Source organism: Phyllobates terribilis, unplaced genomic scaffold (genome assembly GCF_046119375.1).
Source record: "Phyllobates terribilis strain yellow unplaced genomic scaffold, ASM4611937v1 Scaffold_1__5_contigs__length_1240528914, whole genome shotgun sequence".
Lineage (NCBI taxonomy): Eukaryota > Metazoa > Chordata > Amphibia > Anura > Dendrobatidae > Phyllobates > Phyllobates terribilis.
Window position 1 is genome coordinate 1,016,340,010 of NW_027362761.1, and position 21,247 is coordinate 1,016,361,256.

At 42.7% G+C, this 21,247-nt stretch overlaps 1 protein-coding gene across 2 annotated transcripts in view; it reads left to right on the forward strand.

The window, feature by feature from the left end:
- Positions 1 to 2,906: 2,906 nt before the first annotated feature.
- The window catches only part of SPOCK3 (SPARC (osteonectin), cwcv and kazal like domains proteoglycan 3), a 572,172-nt gene continuing 553,831 nt past the window's right edge, over positions 2,907 to 21,247 (forward strand). Inside the window, exons 1-2 of one of the 2 annotated variants that reach the window (XM_073644316.1) lie at positions 2,907 to 3,089; positions 3,169 to 3,360. In XM_073644316.1, the coding sequence (XP_073500417.1) occupies positions 3,172 to 3,360 (189 nt within the window). In that variant the 5' untranslated portion in view covers positions 2,907 to 3,089; positions 3,169 to 3,171. The remainder of the gene's footprint in view (positions 3,090 to 3,168; positions 3,361 to 21,247) is intronic. The other variant, XM_073644308.1, reaches the window with a different exon arrangement.

Consider the following 21,247-nt stretch of genomic DNA (forward strand, 5'->3'; position numbering starts at 1 on the left):
TGAGGGATACAGGTTCTGGCCTGGAATGAAACAACTTTTTCACCTCAATCAACCCGTCTCGCAGTTCTCCTATTACTTCCTCCCAGTCAGCGCTGGCAGGACTCTCTTTTGTCGGTGATTTAAGGTTCCATCTCGGAGGTGGCACTGGAGGGTCTCTATGATGATCTTCGGACTGGCCACTGGGGGTCTCCAACTTCAGCTGACTCAGTTTGGTAATTTTAGGAGCAGAGCCTTTCTTTAACTTCTGTTTACTCTCCGACTCCAAACTAGCGGCCTCATTCATTTTTTCAATTAGGACTTCGTCCAAAATGCCAGGATCTTCTAGGTACTGTTTCAGCTGTAACTTGATATCTTTGCTGATTAATCCCATTCCCAATGATCTCAAGCACTTCTTCTGGACTAGTCCAGCATCAAACTTCTCTTCTGCTTCTACATCTCTGGATGCAAACAACAGTCTATCCTTCATTTCAATTGCTCTGAACAAGAAACTTTGGGGTGATTCATTATTTTTTTGCGAGAGGTTAATGAGTTGGTTGAACAATTCTGAAGTACTCTCTTCTTTATAGTGCCCTTTTAAAATCTTCAGCTGTGGCAAGGTCAGTTGACTCTTCATTTCTAGCATACTACGGAGGTTCAGTCCTGGGCTGATCGCTTTCACCACCCCCTCAACAATCTCATCTGGCTGGTAGCCTTTCTGTAATCCTGCATTGATCCGGTGCAACAAGTTCATATAAGACAGTTTCTCTTTCTGTTCATACTCTCCAAACTGTCCCAGGATCTTGAATTCTTTCCTTATGGTGATTTGTGGTGTTAGAGAGGACTGTCTCCCTGATTTATCTAACCTGAGCAGGTTAAAGGTCCTGTCTGAGTCAGTCACCCATTCAGAGGTTTTGGTCGATTCCTGCAGGGCAGTTGTTAGGGCTTATGAATTGTTCTTTCAATTCCTGTAGTTCAATCCATAGCTTCCCGCTTTTGGTAATTGGTGCCGCCCCTCCATCCTCCAACTTCAAACTGGTTAGAAACTGTGTTAGTTCCTGGAGGCATGTCCCCATGACGTCTTCAGCTTCTTTCTCCCCCAGCTCATTCATTTTTGCATTAATGGCAGCTAACAGTTGTGTGCTTTAGAAATCTGTTCTTCTGACATCTTCATATGTTCTGCTACTGTTCTCAATTCTTCACAGGTTAACTGAAGAAGCAGATCACTAATTCTGTCCATTTGTATTTCCACATCTATTGCTTCTAGTGAGTTTTCTTTAGGGCTGGTCCCCTTTAACTGGTGTAGCAGAGTTTAGTTGAGGTGCTGTGCTGTTGTGTTTTTCCACACATGTTTCCTCTTCTCCCTCTACATGCTAATTCGCCCCCAGGATTCCCCGTACAGGCCACCAATGTTACTCGTACACCGCTAGGTTCAGATAGGGGCGAGACAGGTTACGTAAATTCTTTGGAATCCTGGCGGAACAGTTACTCAGGGCGACCATAAACCACATGCTGCAGCTTTTCTCAGGCACACAGGGGTATTGACCCTCAGGCACAGACACGTAGGTTGTTTCACTTGCTGACCAGACACACTTGACAAGAGTTCTCATAAACTGTAGAACAGTAGCATTTAATAAGAAGCCGCACAGCCAGTGCAAGCTAAGTCTTATGAGCAACAGGATCCAGTGACAAACAGTACAGTTTCCTTAGCAGCCCAGCAGTTCACAGTCTTCCCAGTAGTACAGGACAGCACAGTTCTAATGTAAAGGCACATTAATGAACACAGCATTCTTTACAGCACATTGTGATGGAGGAGGGGGGGGGGGTTGCTGAGGGAGATGATCCCTGTAACACCGTTTCTTACAGTCTTTATCTTTCTGCTTGACAATACTCTGCACTGCTAGTTCAGGAATTCTACCTGACCTGTGCTTAGCTTCACTCCTGACTTGAATCCTTTTCACTTGCAGTTGCCTTCTGTGAGATACAGAACACACACACCACCTTTCTCTTCGGCTCCAGCCAGACAGTAAACAACTTCCCCACAATCCCCCTGGGGCTCTGCTAAAACACTCCCCTTCTCCTGTGACTGTGTAAACCCGTCTAGTTGCTGGATGCTTCTGGAGCACAACACTTCCTGTCTCATGTGCTTGTGTTACTGCTAATAGTTGCTGGACGCTTTTAAAGCAACAGCAATACTTCTGCATGTCACACTAGGAATAACACTCTTCCAATATCGTTTTTGTGCATGACAACAAAGAGCCAGAGAATTAATGTGTAAGAGAATGAGATAAATATGAAATGATATATAAATCAAGAATAGAATATTAAGAGATACTGAAGTGAAGAAGAGGGATGCAAAGTAAATGATGGAAGAAGAAAGAATACAGAAAAGGAAAGTAAGAAAATACAGAGAAGGAAAGTAAGAAAAGGAGCAGGAGACCCAGAAGAGTGGGAAGTCTGAGATGTGAGGAAGACAGCTGAAAGACTACAGAGATGTAGAAAGAAAGAAGACAGAAAGGGATGGAAATAAGAGAATGTAGAGACAGGAAATTATGGAAAATCAAGGGTAACATCACCTAGTAATAGAAAAAATGAGAGAATATGAAGACAAACCCAGCACAAAGAAGGAAATTAGTGACATAGTTTGTGAGAGGACAATAATGCAAAATTAAGTCAAATATTAGATTAAAGAGAAAGGTGGAAAGGGACAAAACATCAAACAGGAAAGGCGAGAAAGCAAGAGAGACATCTGTTTTTGGAGCCCTTTAATGACATATCACAGCCACATAACCATCAGTCATTGCTGGCCACTTCACATTCTTTGTCATGCACCAAGTTGTCCCACTACCATTGGAAAAGTTTCACCACCCCCTCCCCAAATTGCGTGTGGTTGCTGCACCCCTGGCGCCAGCTCTTGGAGGAGAGGAGGGAGGAGGCCGGGGCACAGGAGGCAGGCACTCTGCCGGGGCACAGGAGGCAGGCACTCTGCCGGCGCACAGGAGGCAGGCACTCTGCCGGCGCACTCAGCACATTGAGCTCTGCTCACAGGCACAGGCAGCAGCTCCTGGTACTTGGCAGCGTTCAGCCGCATCTCTAGCGGCGGCGACAGCGAGGTGACTGCTCTCCTGGTGGCTGGGGAGGTGAGAGGGATCCTGGCCGCGCTCTGACCATTCCCCTTTGTGTCTCCTCCAGCAGATGATGATGAGGATGATGAAGGTAGCCCTGCTCTGTGTGTTTGCAGCAGTGGGCTGCAGTGGGGCTCTGGCAGCGGCTGCAGCAGCGACGGGCAGGTCGGAGAGAGGCAATTTTCTGGATGATAAACAATGGCTCACCACTATTTCCCAGTATGACAAGGACGCCGGGCACTGGAACCGATTCCGGGATGTGAGTGCACCTTTTCCTATGCTAGTCATTGCACGATGCGGCGGGCAGTGGGCACTGTGAGCAGCTGGTAGGAGGTGGGCACCACGACCATGACAAATGCGTAACTTTTGTGTTGCCCTGTGTAGTGCCGATGCTCTGCCACTGCCTAATGAACCCTCCTCCTTTCATGATAAACTTCAGTGCCATGATGATCCTGGGTACATGCCAGGGGGTACAATGTATCTAATCCTTCCAATGTATGCATCTGATGTCCAAACTTGTGCCATTTACTGGGTTGGCCTGCTGGCCAGCATGATAGATGCCATAGTTTTTGGTTAGGAGGTGCCTCTGACTTCCAGGCCCATAGTTCTACCTGTATTTTATGCAATCATTGCCTGTCTGCTGTTTTACATATGTGATCAGATGAAATGCTAATTCTTGTAAGGAAATGTTCACACTAGGCAGTATGGAGCAGATGTAGAATGCAGCACATAGGTGTTATCAGACAGTACTGAGTGTGCATGGAGCCTAAGGGCTGGGTACGCAATGTGACACCCAAGGAATCTGACTTGTGTGATGCCCTCAGCCATGTAGCAATGTATTACACAGACCAAACTACACCATGGCGCATGTTTGCCGCAAGTTTCAACAACAGTCAAAAAAGAGGTGACAAAGGCAAAAAATCCGTCCTTTTCGTCAAATCTGCGTTTTGTAAGCTCATCAGCCTCTTTGTAATGTTACATGAAAGCGTCTTATCAGTTCTCTATTCCTTTTGATTTATGCACCGTTGGGTCTGTGAAATGAGGACTGCAGATTTGGAATTATTAGTGATATCTTATAGTTATGTTTCCTGAATTCAGTTTTTTTATTAATAAAAAGTTTTAGAAAACTAGGAAAAGTGAAAGTGTTACAATGTAGTGGAATATTTATTATTATTACTCTTGGAATCTAATTATTTTCCCCCAAAAAATGACTGATCCCAAAACAATGGATTCTGGGCTGACTAATGGTATATATCATTCTCCCCCTGAACATTTATCAGGCGTGCTCCAGAGTTTTCCTCAGTCAGAATTCATTAATACTACTATCGCAACTTCTACATGCAACTGTCGGCCTATAATTTCCCTGTGGGCAGTGTAAGGTAACAGTCTTGCTACTGTGGAAGAAATTTTCTATTTGAACCATAACAAAAATATCATTCCTAAAAAAAAAACCCTTCTAATATCAGCTGTTTCTCTAAAACATGACAATTGTCTGTTTAACACCTACAGTCAGATCTTCCAGGTTGTCACTTTAATTTCTGATGTGCCTATTCAAGCCGAACGCAGCATCACTTTTGGATTGAAGCACTACATATATTAAGCAGTCAGGGTAATATACCCAGCTGCACGCTGGCATAAAGGATGACAGGGCACATGGTGAGTCATGGCTCATGTTGATGTCATTCATAGTTTTTAGACTCATCATGATCAATGTTAATTGTGCCTTTGATTGACATTGAGCAAAAATGTTGAACAATTGGAATTTGTATTATAATCAAGCATCTGAATTGCTTCTACGTCCCTGGATATTTTACTAGAAAGCTGGCGTGGAGTCGATGTTGTGTGTATTCCAAAAAGTTCTAGATTTTAATTCACAAGAACGGCATGTAAACAGTTTATGACAGCCTGGCAGTTACCCAGCCGAACCGCGTACTGTATGCTACCATACAAGAAGCCTGGCAATGCAGCCATATTTATGGCACTTATAAGACATTGTTTTGGAGATTACATTTGTAACTTTTGTAACTGGAAAGTTGCTGGTAACCGTCTTCAAGGGATTGTCCAGGACTGTGGTACTGATAATCTATCCTTAGGATATGTGATCAGTATCAGGGGTGGCTGTACACCCAGCACCCCAACTGATCAGCTTCTTACAGCTTTGGTGATAGCTGGATGCAACAATGTACAAAACCAGGACAGCACAGTTCCGTACTTTATCTAGTGGTCTCTCCGGCGTACTGGTTGTTAATCTACCCAGTGTCTAATCTCTAGGGACAAAGTCAGATATACCTAGTGCAGCTCCATTTCAACTCTATGGGAGGACAGAGGTAACCACTCACAGTTCTTGGATATCTCAGACTTTCAATGAAGTAATACAATGTGTGTGCGACTACCACTCTGTTCAAACAGGGGACATGGAACTTCGATATTAAAATCCATGAGAGCCTCAGTAGTAGGCCCACGGAGATCAGGCACTCACCACCTATCCTGTAGTAATAAAATTGCGATTTTGGGGACACCCCTCTACAATAAACAAAGTAATAAAATCTTATTCTGGAAATTTAACCCCTTTACCCCCGAGGGTGGTTTGCACGTTAATGACCAAGCCAATTTTTACAATTCTGACCACTGTCACTTTATGAGGTAATTACTCTGGAACGCTTCAACGGATCCCCCTGATTCTGAGATTGTTTTTTCGTGACATATTGTACTTCATGATTGTGGTAAAATTTCTTCGATATCATTTGCATTTATTAGTGAAAAAAACGGAAATTTGGCGAAAATCTTGAAAATTTAGCAATTTTCAAAATTTGAATTTTTATGCCCTTAAATCAGAGAGATATATCACACAAAATACTTAATAAATAACATTTCCCACATGTTTACTTTACATCAGCACAATTTTGGAACCAAATTTTTTTTTTGTTAGGGAGCTATAAGGGTTAAAATTTGACCAGCGATTTCTCATTTTTCCAGCAAAATTTACAAAACCATTTTTTAGGACCACATCACATTTGAAGTCACTTTGAGAGGTCTTTATGACAGAAAATACCCAAAAGTGACACCATTGTAAAAACTGCACCCCTCAAGGTGCTCAAAACCACATTCAAGAACTTTATTAACCCTTCAGGTGCTTCACAGGAATTTTTGGAATGTGGAAGAAAAAAATGAATATTTAACTTTTTTCACAAAAATGTTACTTTAGACCCAATTTTTTTTATTTTCGCAGGGGTAACAAGAAAAAATGGACCCCAAAATTTGTTGTGCACGCATATATCCCATATGTGGGGAAAAAACACTGTTTGGGCGCACGGCAGGGCTCGGAAGGGAAGGAGCGCCATTTGACTTTTTGATTGTAAAATTTGCTTGAATAATTAGCGGATGCCATGTTGCGTTTGGAGAGCCCCTGATGTGCCTAAACAGTGGAAACCCCCACAAGTGACCCCATTTTGGAAACTAGACTACCCAAGGCACCTATCTAGATGCATAGTGAGCACTTGGAACCCCCAGGTGCTTCACAAATTGATTCGTAAAAATGAAAAAGTGGAAAAAAAAACACTTTTTCATTTTTACAAATCAATTTGTGAAGCACCTGGGGGTTCCAAGTGCTCACTATGCATCTAGATAGGTGCCTTGGGTGGTCTAGTTTCCAAAATGGGGTCACTTGTGGGGGAGCTCCAATGTTTAGGTACACGGGCTCTCCAAACGCAACATGGTGTCCGCTAACAATTTGAGCCGATTTTCCATTCAATTTGTTAGCGGACACCATGTCGCGTTTGGAGAGCCCCTGATGTGCCTAAACAGTGGAGCTCCCCCACAAGTGACCCCATTTTGGAAACTATGCCCCTCAAGGATTTTATTAAGGGGTATAGTGAACATTTTGAACCCAGAGGTACGACACAGAATTTGATAACATTAGGTCATCATATTGAATTAGTTGTCATTACTCTTGAGTGCAAGTGCTCGCTACTTGAGTTTGCATCGGGTACTCAGGTATGCACCATGTATCACGGGTGCTCAAATGAAATGCTCGAGTCCCCACCCACATGTTTCATGGTTATTAGACACCCCAAGAAAAACATGCGGGGATCGCTCGTGCATGGCAGGCAATCCCCGCGAGGTTTTTTTGGCCGTGAAGCATATGGGGCGGAGACTCGAGCACCCAATGCAAACTCAAGTAGCGAGCACTTGCATTCAACACTAGTTGCCATATCGTCATCTTTTTTTTTTTTTTTTTTACTTTTGAAAAAAAAAACAACCCCTACCCTAACATTAGCACAATCCCAACCCCAGCCCTAGCGTTTATTTTTTACGCCGTTCCTAGTGCGGTATAAGTGATTAGACGACTTTATACTTCGGGTCGGTGTGATTACAGCGATACCAGAATCATATCAGGTTTTTATGATTGACAGCTGTCAGACACTTAAAGACACATATTTTGTAAAATCTAGTTTTTGCATCGCCATATTTTGAGAGCTATAATTTTTCCATATTTTGGCCTACAGAGTCATGTGATGGCTTGTTTTTTGCGGGATGAGTTGACGTCTTTATTGGTGCCATTTTCAGGCATGTGACATTTTTTGATCGCTTTCTATTCCAGCTTTTGGGAGGCAGAATAAACAAAAATCAGCAATTCAGGAATTGTGTTTTTTTTCATTTTTTTATTCTACTCCGTGTGTGGTAAAATTGATAAGGTAGCTTTATTCTTTTGGTCAGTATGTTTATATCGTTTTTCTATGTTTTGGCGCTTTTACACAATAAAAGCTATTTTATAAAGAAAATTATTTTTTGGCATCGCTTTATTCTGAGAGCTATAACTTTTTTATTTTTCGGATGATGGAGCTGTATGGCAGCTTGTTTTTTGCGGGACAAGATGACGTTTTCAGCGGTACCATTTTTATTTATATTTGTCTTTTTGATCACGTGTTATTCCATTTTTTGTTTGGCGATATGATGATAAAGCATTGTTTTTTGCTACGTTTTTTTTTTTTTTTTACCGTGTTGACTGAAGGGGTTAACTAGTGGAACAGTTTTATAGGTCAGGTCGATACCAAATATGTGTACTTTTATTGTTTTTTTCCATAATAATATTTATTGATGGGTACATTATATTTTTATTCTTAGTGGATTATTTTTTTTATTTTTTTTTAAATATTTTTACAATTTTTTTTTTTTTTTTTTTTCACTTTCTGGGAGTTTTTTTACTTTTTTACTTTGTCCCACTATGGGACTTTAACTTTCTTTATTCTGATCACCTGCATAGCATAGGGATGGAGCACCATCCCTGTGCTATGCAGGCAGTCTGCACTGCACAGTGATAAGATTGTTTTGTCATGCACTGCGCATGACCAAACAATCTTCCTGCTGTCTGGTGACCCGGATGTTGTCATGACGACATCGGGTCATCATGGCAACACCCGGGAAGCCGCGGCAGACAGCGCTGGAGGCCGGAAGAGGAGGTGAGTATAGCGATCACCTCCCCTAAGCCACCGCAATGCTGCGATCGACTTCGATCGCAGCATTGCGGGGGTTAATGTGCCGGGAGCAGAGCGGGACCACTCCCTGCACATAGTATCGGGTGTCAGCTGTGACAAACAGCTGACACCCGGCGGCGATCGCGCCCGCACAGCCTGTGTGCGCGTGCGATCGCGATGACGTACTAATACGGGTCAGGCTCTTAAAGCCCAGGGCACAGATGCTTATTAGTACGTCATGGGCTTTAAAGGGGTTAAAGGGGTTTTCCCACGAAAAAAAGTTGATTTTAATCAATAGATCTTGGAATAATAATAACTTCCACAATTGGATGTGTTTAAATAAAATGTTCCTGTGCTGAGATAATCTTATAAATGTGCCCCTGCTGTGTACTGTGTAATGGCTGTGTCTGACTGTGTACGGAACATGGTCTGATCATACCACAGCTCCTGGGCAGGGAAGGAAGCAAAAGAGTAAATTGATATTACAGCAGGGGATCACAGCTGATTCTTTTTCTGAGGTAAAACATTTTACTGCCTGTTTTTACACAATGTTTTACTTTAAAGAAAGAATTGTGCTGTAATGTCTGTTTATTCCTCCCTCCCCGCCCAAGAGTTGTGGTATGATCAAACCATGTTCCTGCATGGTCAGACACAGCCATTACACAGCAGGGGCTCATTTATAAGATTATCTCAGCACAGGAACATTTTATTTAAACACATCCAATTGTGGAAATCATTATTATTCCAAGATCTATTGGTTAAAATTAACTTTTGTTTGTGGGAAAAACCCTTTAATGCAATGTTACAAGGCATATGCTGAAAAAAAACTATATGATTTTACAAAGGCAGATGTTTAGACCTTTTATCAGTCAATACCAAGAAGTACCCTTTTTGGTAGAAATGAAAGCTTACAAAGGCTCTCGTAGCCAGCGAACACTTTATATTCTTGTTTCAGGATTTATTCCTCACTTTTTCTTCTTTAGAAATATTCTTTGGTGATCATTTTACATGCACAACTTCTTTAACTGGAACCTGTCAGCTGGTTCATGCTGCAAACCATGAGTAGGTTGAGCCAGAGACTGTTTTCTGCATTGTAAACATCTATGTTTTATAAGGCCTTGTTCACACGTTGAGTATTTGGTGAGTTTTTTTACCTCAGTATTTGTAAGCCAAATCCAGGAGTGGGTGATAAATACAGAATTGGTGACGTGTTTCTATTATACTTTTCCTCTGCTTGTTCTACTCCTGATTTTGGCTTACAAATACTGATGTAACATACTGACTAAATAATAAATGTGTGAACGTGGCCAACTCTGAAAAGTTGGAGCATTTGAGAGAAGAACATAAAAAGGAAAGTCCACACTAGCTTCTCCCACCTGCCTAGGCCTTATTCACACCTCCATGTTTAAGCACATAGGTGAAAAAATTGTACCATTTTTTCACATACGTGTTTTGACACAGACATGTGAACGAGACTTTATACATATAGAAATATAGTTCACTCAGTCTAGCTGAATGGGTGAGGGAAAAGGCGTTAGGGATATGTCGCAATCTAAATGATGTTTTTCTCTGAAACTTCGGCAAGTGTATGTGTGCAGCGTGTGCATGTACAGCAGGCTGTCACAAAATTTGCAAGGGAGTGATTACATCACGCTCACTGTGTAGTGACTATAACAGCTCCCTGCACGCCCCAATGACTAGAAGTAAGTGGCTGCAGGGAGAATATAACTTTATTTTCTTCCTGTAGCCGCGCTTCATGTAAGCCTGCCAGCCATTATCTAAATACTAATTACCTGCAAATTATCACTATATCTGCTGGTGAATAGAATGTTTGGAGTTGACAGGTTCCCTTTAAAAGTCTGAGTCCTTAAAAAAGTAACATTTTTGATTAAATTAGTAACACTTTTTACTATGAAAAAGTCAGAAACTAACTACTAAAGGTATATAAATGATTTACTTAGAGGTAATCTGTTAGATGATACATGCTGCCAGATCCACAGGCAGCATGTATTAGACTGGCTGCCTGATTTCAACTAGGCATGTTTAAGGGCTCTTTCACACGTCAGTATTGTCGGTACGTGTGGTGACAGTTTCCACATGTACAGGAGACACTGACACATGCATGGGTCTGTGCACATGTCAGTGTGTTTCCATGGACTGTGTGATCCACACATAGACATGTCTGTTTTTGGCCAGCAGCATGGATCACACGGACCCATTCAAGTCAATGGGTCCGTGTAAACACGTGCCGCACACGGATGCCATCCGTGTGACACGTACCAGCGTTTGGGAATCAGCGGTACAGTTAGCGCTGTTCCCAAGTGCCTTGTGCTGAACGCTGCCCTCATCATTGTCCCCTGCCGGTGCTGCGATCAGCACCAGCAGGGACAGTTATGAGGGTAGTAGTGTCTACTCCTGCAGTTTCCACCTGTAAAAATAAGAATAAAAAAATCCACATACTAACCTGTCCTAAGTGTCCCCCGCTGAAATCCATGCGACTGCTCAGCAGACAAGTCGGGGAGATTGACTCCTGCAGCGAGTGGGCCCCGGAGCTGCGCTCAGTGAGTGACAGGGCACCGCTCGCTGAGCGCAGCTTCGGGGCCCACTCGCTGCAGAAGTCATTCTCCCCGGCTCCTCTGCTGAGCGTTCGCATGGATTACAGCAGGGGACACTTAGGACTGGTTGGTATATGGATTTGTTTTTTGTTATTCTTATTTTTACAGGTGGACACTGCAGGAGCAGACACTACTACCCTCATCATTGTCCCTGTTGGTGGTGATCGCAGCGCCAGCAGGGGACTATGAAAATATCTGGACGTGTGAAACCGGCCTTACTTTGAAACGCTGTGACTGACTGGTCTCTCCTTATAGGTGCATGCAGGAACAGATCTATCACTCCAGGGCGAGGAGAAGCTGCCAGGTACCCACCTGTCCAAATAATCTCTCATGCAGCTCTGTCCCCAGCAGCTGTTAAACTATGTTTTTCTCTGAAGCACTGCAGTGTTTCAGAGTTAAACATATGTAGCTGAAATCAAGCAGCTGCAGTCTGATGCATACTGCCCGTGGATCTGGCAGCATGTATCAGATGTTAGGTTCCCTTTAAGTTTGTTACAAGTTGTGTTAAAGGAGTTATTTGAGCTTTAAAACTTGATGGCCTCTCCTCCGTGTAAACCATCAATATTAGATGGTGGGTTCCAACTCTCAGGATTACCAGCAAACAGCTGTTTGAATGGGCCACAGCGCTTGTGCATGTGCTGCAGTTTTGTTAACTTTCAAGATCCCTGCTGTCCAGTCAAAGATCGGATTGTAGGAGGCCCTGACCACCACTGATCTAATATTAATAGCCTATGACAAGAATAAGCCATCTCATTTTAATGTTTCTATAACCCCTATAAAATATTTTTAACCTGGAATTTCAAACCACCATGACTCGTATTTACTAGTCACTTTATAAATTTCTAGGATTGCTCCGGCATATCACATCTTCGAGTTGGTGCTTAAAACTACAGAGTGCTTACACGTGCAGCACTTTATGTAGCTTGCTTGCTCTCTCCACAGCAGCTTCTTCTCTACTCCGCCAATGTTAAATTCCTCACAATGCATCACAGCATACTGCTTCTCTTAGCCACGTCTCTTGACATCAGGATGTTTTTATAGTATCCCAGAAACCTTTATGCATTATTATGGCCTACTGTCACAGTTAAAGAGTATCAGTTCATAAAACAAAGGGTTTAGTCTCCTTGCCATGTCTGCTGTGCCACATTGTTTCAAAATGCAGCCACAGCATATTGTTTCCCTCTAGTCTATCGTCTCCCTCTTGTAGGCTGCTAATCTTCTCCTACAAGGAGGTAGCCACACCACTTTTCATTTACAGAAATAAACGTGCTAGCTCCACTTTGTGGTAGCAATCATCGACCTCTCGCAAGCAGGTAGGCTGGTCTTCCTCACCTGCGAAAAGCTACACCAAAACCTTTTATGGCTGGAGCTTGCAGCTTTATTCCTCTGTATCCCTCTCTATTGCTTTGGGGTAACTTGCCATGTGTAGAAAATCCTACTCCCCCCAACTGCTAGATGTAACATGGACATTCTGTTGGGCTCCAAAGCTTTCCTTCTGCCAGGATTTCCATTTGCATGTGTTTGATCTCTTCTGTTGTGAAACAAGAATCTTTTCTAAACTCTGAACAGTCCAATGGACCTGGATGCATTTTCTAATGGTGCACATGGTCACTAGCAACTTTTAAAAACCACAGCTCAGCCTTTGTTACTGGTAGTGGTTAGTAGGCCTGAGGACTCTACTCCCAAGAAAAATGTCACCTATGCAGTGTTCCTCCTAATGGTAACACAATATTTCACACATCCGTCACACTTCTGTCACAGCATCACACATTACATGGCAGTAAATTATATTACAGCACCAATTCTTAAAATGTGTAAAATATTAAGAAAGGAATATAGCCATAAGTTGCTCACAGCAGAACATAGAACACATCAGAATTTGGAAGTTAGACATTTTTCCATTTAGTTTGAAAAAATTAACTCATTAAGAAATTGATGGCAGTAACAGATCTCAAAAAAGCTGGGACAGGGTTACCAAAAGGCTGTAAAAGTAAGTGGTGCTACTAAAAGACAGCTGGAGGGTCAATTTTCATATAAAGAGCATGTTAGAGAGGCAGAGTCTCTCAGAAGCAAAGATGGTCAGAGGTTCATCACTGTATGAACAACATGCCTGTAAAAATTGTGGAACTATTTAAGAAAAATATTCTTCAGCATAAAATTGCAAAGACTCTGAATATCGCATTATTTACAATACAGAATATCATCAAAATATTCAGAGATTCTGGAGAAATCCATGTGCGCAAGGGACAAGGCAAACATTCAATATTAAATGCTCATAATTTTCAGACCCTCTTTTGGCACTGCATTAAAAAAAGATAAGATTCGGTCATACAAATTATTTCATGGGCTCAGAATTACTCTCAGATATCATTGCCTGTGAATACAGTTTGCTGTGAAATCCACAAATGCAAGCTCTGTCATGTAAAAAAGCCATATAGCAACACAATCCAGAAATGCTGCGTTTTTCTCTGGGCCAAAGCTTATTTAAAATAGACTGAGGCAAAATGTAAAACTGTTATGTGGTAGGATGAATCAATATTTTACATTTTTTATAGAGATCAAGGATGCCGTGTACTGCGGATTCAAGAAGAGAGGGACCGTCCAGCTTGTTATCAGCGCACAGTTCAAAAGACTTCATCTCTGATGGTAAAGAGATGCATTAGTGCATAAGTCATGGACAGCTTACACATCTTGAATGCTGAGCAGTCTTATAGAGTTTTTATCCCCATCCAAGCAATGTCTATTTCAGGGAAGGCTCTGCATATTTCAGCAAGACAATGCTAAACCGCTTACTGCAACCATCACAACATCATGGCTTCACAGTAGAAAAGTGTGAGTAATGGACTGGCCGCCTGCAGTCCAAATCTTTCACCAACAGAAAACATTTGGCATGTTATTGTTAGGAATCGTGGTTCTGTGCTCCCATCTAGGAATGGAGCAGGTCCAGTGCTACGCTACTCCAGTCGCAAGCACTGCCATTGTCCTGACCCTGGAGGCGGAGCTACTAAGCGTGCAGGGAAACTGTCCCAATCTTGTGGAGCGTCCCGTTGTGGTGTAATAGGATGTGTGAAGACACAGGACGTCATGTCTCTCACTGATTTCTCTGCCCGTGGAAGACGGGACGCTGTCTTCCCCAGTTGCCAGGCAACGCAGGACGCTGTTGTGTCTGGCACTGAGCAGTGGTAGGTTTGTGTCCAGTCTGCTCTTGAAGCTAGCAGGGAGTGGCTGTCGGGAGATGATTGGGAGGTAATCAACACCTGATCATTAGGCAGGTTATTTAACCCTGCTCCCTGCTCAGTCCTTTGCTGGTTATTGCAGTTCCAATGTGCTTGGTGGTGTGTGGTGCTAGCATTAGTTTTTCTGTCTTTTCAGGGGTTTTCTCATTTTCTCTTCTGGTTTTACTTTCTGGGGTTCTTACAGAGGTACTCACCTAGTTCTTGACTAGGCACCAGCCGTGTCACCAAATGCCAGCTGTCTGGTGGCAGTGGGCCTGGGAAGGGCTCTGCCAAAGTTCCCCTTACATTTACTGGGAGCTGGGTGAAAAGTATTCCCGGCCCTCAAGGGCTCTCCTAGCTGGGCAACTTGTGCCAAGTGCGTCTGTGGCTGCGACTTTGATGGTTTGATGCCGGTCTTGCTGGGTTCCTCTGCAGAGCGCATAATAGTTATATAGTGAAAAATCAGGCAAAGAAGACCCATGACTGTTGAGCACTTTGATCCTACATTACACCACAATAGGACAACATTCTTCTCCTAAAAAAGAAGAGGGAAGGCTACACAATGGAAGACATGGCCCTGTCCCAACTTTTTAGAGATGTGTTGCTTCCATCAATTTCTAAATGAGTTGCTTTTTTTAAATTAAATGGAAAACTTTCAACTTCTGATCTGTGTTCTATATTCTGGTGTGAATAAATTTGGTTGTAAGAGATTTCCAAAACAATGCATTCTTATCTTTACATTTTATACCACCCCAACTTTTTTTGCATTGAGCTTGCCATATATATACTGTATGTATAACACACTGCATAACTAACTGTATTAGGCATAATGCCACCCAGTAACAGTGGTTGGCTTATGATATACACAATATTTAAAGGAACGTAAAGGATCATGTCCCCAAATGGTTTTAACCTGCAGATATGGAATTAGTCTGCAGGATAATAGTGTTCTAAAGCTGCCTAACCACGGCGCTTAAAGTTTGGCTACCGGGAGAAAATTAACTTCATTCTACTCCTGCGGTTCTCAGTGATAGAGGCATACCGGCACGGCTACAGTCATCACTCAGTACATAGTGAACAGTGGCTGTAAGCATTCTCCGGCATATTGACTGACAGCTGTCTCTGCAGTATATCAGTACAGAGACGGCTGTCAATCAATGTGCTGGGGCGTGCTTATAGCCACCGCTAACTGTGTACTGAGTGATGACTGTAGTCGCATCAGCACGCCTCTATGATTGAAAGCCGGTAGCTTGAGGGAAGAATAAAGTTAATTTCCTCCCAATAGCCGGGCTATAAAACGCAATTAACCTGCAGATTAACCTCAAATATGGAAGTCAGTAGCATTTGTTGACATGACAAGTTCCCTTTAGATAACACAAAGCATAACATATGCATAGAAATGGAATTTGCAGAACAATAAAGCAACATCAGTACTCAGGTCATGTCTACACCATAATAGGGTGAAGTTTAACCCACTTAAACAGGAAACTTATGTCCGTCGTTGGCAGTTTAATACGTAACAGTTGGGTTCTTATAGCATCTATCCTTAATGGTTGTTAGAGGGGTGATGTACCCATATTCAATCTGCTTACATGGAAGACACAACTCATGAATCGGAAGGACAACATGTGCAAGGAGTTTGTATGTTCTCCCTGTGTTTGCGTGGGTTTTCTCCGAGTTCTCCGGTTTCCTCCAACACTACAAAGACATACTGATAGGGAATTTAGATTGTGAGCCCCAAAGGGGACAGCGATGATAATGTCTGTAAAGCGCTGCGGAATATGTTGGCGCTATATAAAAATAAAGATTATTATTATTACTCCTACACTGCCGATAAATAGCAATAAATCTTGTGATAGAGTCTCTTTAACCCCTTAACAACATCTGACGTACTAATACGCGTCTGTGCCCTGGGACTTAAGAGCCAGACCCGTATTAGTACGTCATCGCGATCGCGCCCGCACACAGGCTGTGCGGGCACGATCACCGCCGGGTGTCAGCTGATTGTCACAGCTGACACCCGGTACTATGTGCAGGGAGCGGTCCTGCACCGCTCCCAGCACATTAACCCCTGCGATGCTGCGATCGAAGTCGATCGCGGCATTGCGGGGGCAAGGGGAGGTGATCGCCGATACTCACCTCCTCTTCCGGCTTCCAGCGCAGTCTGCAAAGGCTTCCCGGGTGTTGCCATGACGACCCGATGTCATCATGACAACATCCGGGTCACCAGACAGCAGGAAGATTGTTTGGACATGCGCAGTGCATCTCCAAACAATCTTCACACTGTGCACCGCTGACAGCCTGCATGGCATAGGGATGGTGCTCCATTCCTATGCCATGCAGGCGATCAGAGAAAAAAAAGTGAAAGTCCCAGAGTGGGACAAAGTAATAAAGTGTATAAACTGTCTGAAAGTGGAAAAAAAAAAAAAAATTGCAAAAATATATAAAAAAACTAAAACAATTAATCCACCAAAAATAAAAATATAATGTACCCATCAATAAATATTATTATAAAAAAACAAAAAAAAAAACAATCAAAGTACACATATTTGGTATAGCCGCGTCCGGAACAACCTGACCTATAAAACTGTCCCACTAGTTAACCCCTTCAGTGAACACGGTAAAAAAAAAAAAAAAAAAACGAAGCAAAAAACAATGCTTTATCACCATACCGCCAAACAAAAAGTGGAATAACACGCGATCAAAAAGACGCATATAAATAACAATGGTACCGCTGAAAACGTCATCTCGTCCCGCAAAAAACAAGCCGCCATACAGCTCCATCAACAGAAAAATAAAAGTTATAGCTCTCAGAATAAAGTGATGCTAAAAAATATTTTTTTCTATAAAATAGCTTTTATTGTGTATAAGCGCCAAAACATAGAAAAATGATACAAATGTGGTACCGCTGTAAACGTACTGACCCGAAGAATAAAGCTACCTCATCAATTTTGCCACACGCGGAACAAAATAAAAAAAAAACAAAAAAAACAATTCCTGAATTGTTGGTTTTTGTTTATTCTGCCTCCCAAAAATCGGAATAGAAAGCGATCAAAAAATGTCACGTGCCTGAAAATGGCACCAATAACAACGTCAAGTCATCCCGCAAAAAACGAGCCGTCACATGACTGTCTGCCAAAATCTGGAAAAATTATAGCTCTCAAAATATGGCGATGCAAAAACTAGATTTTACAAAAAATGCGTCTTTTAGTGTGTGACAGCTGTCAGTCATAAAAACCCCATATGATTCTGGCATTGCTGTAATCACACCGACCTGAAGAATAAAGTCGTCTAATCACTTATACCGCACAAGGAACGGCGTCAAAAATAAACTCTTGGGTTAGGATTGGGCTAGGGTTAGGGCTGGGTTTGGGGCTAGGGTTGTGCTGGGGCTAGGGTTGTGCTTGGGCTAGGGTTCTGCTGGGGCTAGGGTTGTGCTATGGTTAGGGTTGTGCTAGGGTTAGGGCTGGGGTTGGGATTTTTTTCAAAAGTAAGAAAAAAAGATGACGATATGGCGACTAGTGTTGAGCCCAAGTGCTCGCTACTTGAGTTTGCATCGGGCGCTCTGGTATGCATTGAGTATCGTGGGTATTTGAGTGACATGCTCGAGTCTCTGCCCCATATGCTTCGCGGCCAAAAAACTTTACGGGGATTGCCTGCCATGCACGAGCGATCCCCGCATGTTTTTTTTTGGGTGTCTAATAACCGTGAAACATGCGGAGCAGGGACTCGAGCATGTCACTCGAGCACACGCTGTACATGGTGCATACCTGAGTACCCGATGCAAACTCAAGTAGCGAGCACTTGCGCTCAAGAATAATGACAACTTATTCAATATGATGACCTAATGTAAACAAATTCTGTGCCGTACCTCTGGGTTCAAAATGTTCACTATACACCTTAATAAAATCCTTGAGGGGTATAGTTTCCAAAATGGGGACACTTGTGGGGGAGCTCCACTGTTTAGGCATATCACGGGCTCTCCAAACGCGACATGGTGTCCGCTAACGAATTGAATGGAAAATCGGCTCAAATTGTTAGCGGACGCCATGTTGCGTTTGGAGAGCCCCTGTGTGCCCAAACATTGGAGCTCCCCCACAAGTGACACAATTTTGGAAACTAGACCCCCTAAGGCACCTATCTAGATGCATAGTGAGCACTTGGAACCCCCAGGTGCTTCACAAATTGATTCGTAAAAATGAAAAAGTGAAAAAAAAAAACACTTTTTCATTTTTATGAATCAATTTGTGAAGCACCTGGGGTTCCAAGTGCTCACTATGAATCTAGATAGGTGCCTTGGGAGGTCTAGTTTCCAAAATGGGGTCACTTGTGAGGGAGCTCCAATGTTTGGGCACACAGGGACTCTCCAAATGCAACATGATATCCGCTAACAAATTGTCGGCTCAAATTGTTAGCGGACACCATGTTGCGTTTGGAGAGCCCCTGTGTGCCCAAACTTTGGAGCTCCCCCACAAGTGACCCCATTTTGGAAACTAGACCCCCCAAGGCACCTATCTAGATGCATAGTGAGCACTTGGAACCCCCAGGTGCTTCACAAATTCATTTGTAAAAATGAAAAAGTGAAAAAAAAAACACTTTTTCATTTTTATGAATCAATTTGTGAAGCACCTGGGGTTCCAAGTGCTCACTATGAATCTAGATAGGTGCCTTGGGGGGTCTAGTTTCCAAAATGGGGTCACTTGTGGGGGAGCTCCAATGTTTGGGCACACAGGGACTCTCCAAATGCAACATGATATCCGCTAACAAATTGTCGGCTCAAATTGTTAGCGGACACCATGTTGCGTTTGGAGAGCCCCTGTGTGCCCAAACTTTGGAGCTCCCCCACAAGTGACCCCATTTTGGAAACTAGACCCCCCAAGGCACCTATCTAGATTCATAGTGAGCACTTGGAACCCCAGGTGCTTCACAAATTGATTCATAAAAATGAAAAAGTGTTTTTTTTTTCACTTTTTTATTTTTACGAATCAATTTGTGAAGCACCTGGGGGTTCCAAGTGCTCACTATGCATCTAGAAAGGTGCCTTGGGGGGTCTAGTTTCCAAAATGGGGTCACTTGTGGGGGATCTCCAAAGATTGGGCACAGAGGGGCTCTCCAAGCGCAACGTGGTGTCCGCTAACAATTTGAGCCGATTTTCCATTCAATTTGTTAGCGGATACCATGTTGCATTTGGAGAGTCCCTGTGTGCCCAATCATTGGAGCTCCCCCACAAGTTACCCCATTTTGGAAACTAGACCCCCCAAGGCACCTATCTAGATGCATAGTGAGCACTTGGAACCCCCAGGTGCTTCACAAATTGATTCGTAAAAATGAAAAAGTGTTTTTTTTTCACTTTTTCATTTTTACGAATCAATTTGTGAAGCACCTGGGGGTTCCAAGTGCTCACTATGCATCTAGAAAGGTGCCTTGGGGGGTCTAGTTTCCAAAATGGGGTCACTTGTGGGGGAGCTCCAAAGTTTGGGCACAAAGGGGCTCTCCAAACGCAACGTGGTGTCCGCTTACAATTTGAGCCGATTTTCCATTCAATTTGTTAGCGGATACCATGTTGCATTTGGAGAGTCCCTGTGTGCCCAAACATTGGAGCTCCCCCACAAGTGACCACATTTTGGAAACTAGACCCTCCAAGGCACCTATCTAGATGCATAGTGAGCACTTGGAACCCCCAGGTGCTTCACAAATTGATTCGTAAAAATGAAAAAGTGTTTTTTTTTTTCACTTTTTCATTTTTACGAATCAATTTGTGAAGCACCTGGGGGTTCCAAGTGCTCACTATGCATCTAGAAAGGTGCCTTGGGGGGTCTAGTTTCCAAAATGGGGTCACTTGTGGGGGAGCTCCAAAGTTTGGGCACACAGGGGCTCTCCAAACACAACATGGCGTCCGCTAATTATTCAAGCAAATTTTACAATCAAAAAGTCAAATGGCGCTCCTTCCCTTCCGAGCCCTGCCGTGCGCCAAAACAGTGTTTTTTCCCCAAATATTGGGTATCTGTGTGCCCAGGGAAAATTGCACAACAAATTTTGGGGTCCATTTTTTCTTGTTACCCCTGTGAAAATAAAAAAAAAATTGGGTCTAAAGTAACATTTTTGTGAAAAAAGTTAAATGTTCATTTTTTTCTTCCACATTCAAAAAATTCCTGTGAAGCACCTGAAGGGTTAATAAAGTTCTTGAATGTGGTTTTGAGCACCTTGAGGGGTGCAGTTTTTAGAATGGTGTCACTTTTGGGTATTTTCTGTCATAAAGACCTCTCAAAGTGACTTCAAATGTGATGTGGTCCCTAAAAAAATGGTTTTGTAAATTTTGTTGGAAAAATGAGAAATCGCTGATCAACTTTTAACCCTTATAGCTCCCTAACAAAAAAAAATTTTGGTTCCAAAATTGTGCTGATGTAAAGTAGACATGTGGGAAATGTTATTTATTAACTCTTTTGTCTGACATATCTCTCTGATTTCAGGGCTTAAAAATTCAAATTTTGAAAATTGCAAAATTTTCAAAATTTTCACCAAATTTCCTTTTTTTTCACAAATAAACGCAAGTGATATCGAAGAAATTTTTCCACAATCATGAAGTACAATATGTCACGAAAAAACAGTCTCAGAATCAGGGGGATCCGTTGAAGCGTTCCAGAGTAATTACCTCATAAAGTGACAGTGGTCAGAATTGTAAAAATTGGCTTGGTCATTAACGTGCAAACCACCCTCGGGGCTTAAGGGGTTAAACAGGATTGTGCACTACATTTTTTTTTATTTTAAACTGAGTATCTCCTCCGATTGATGGTGCTCCAATGATTCTGGAAGTTTTTCTTTTTTTTCTGTGGCCAGTGCAT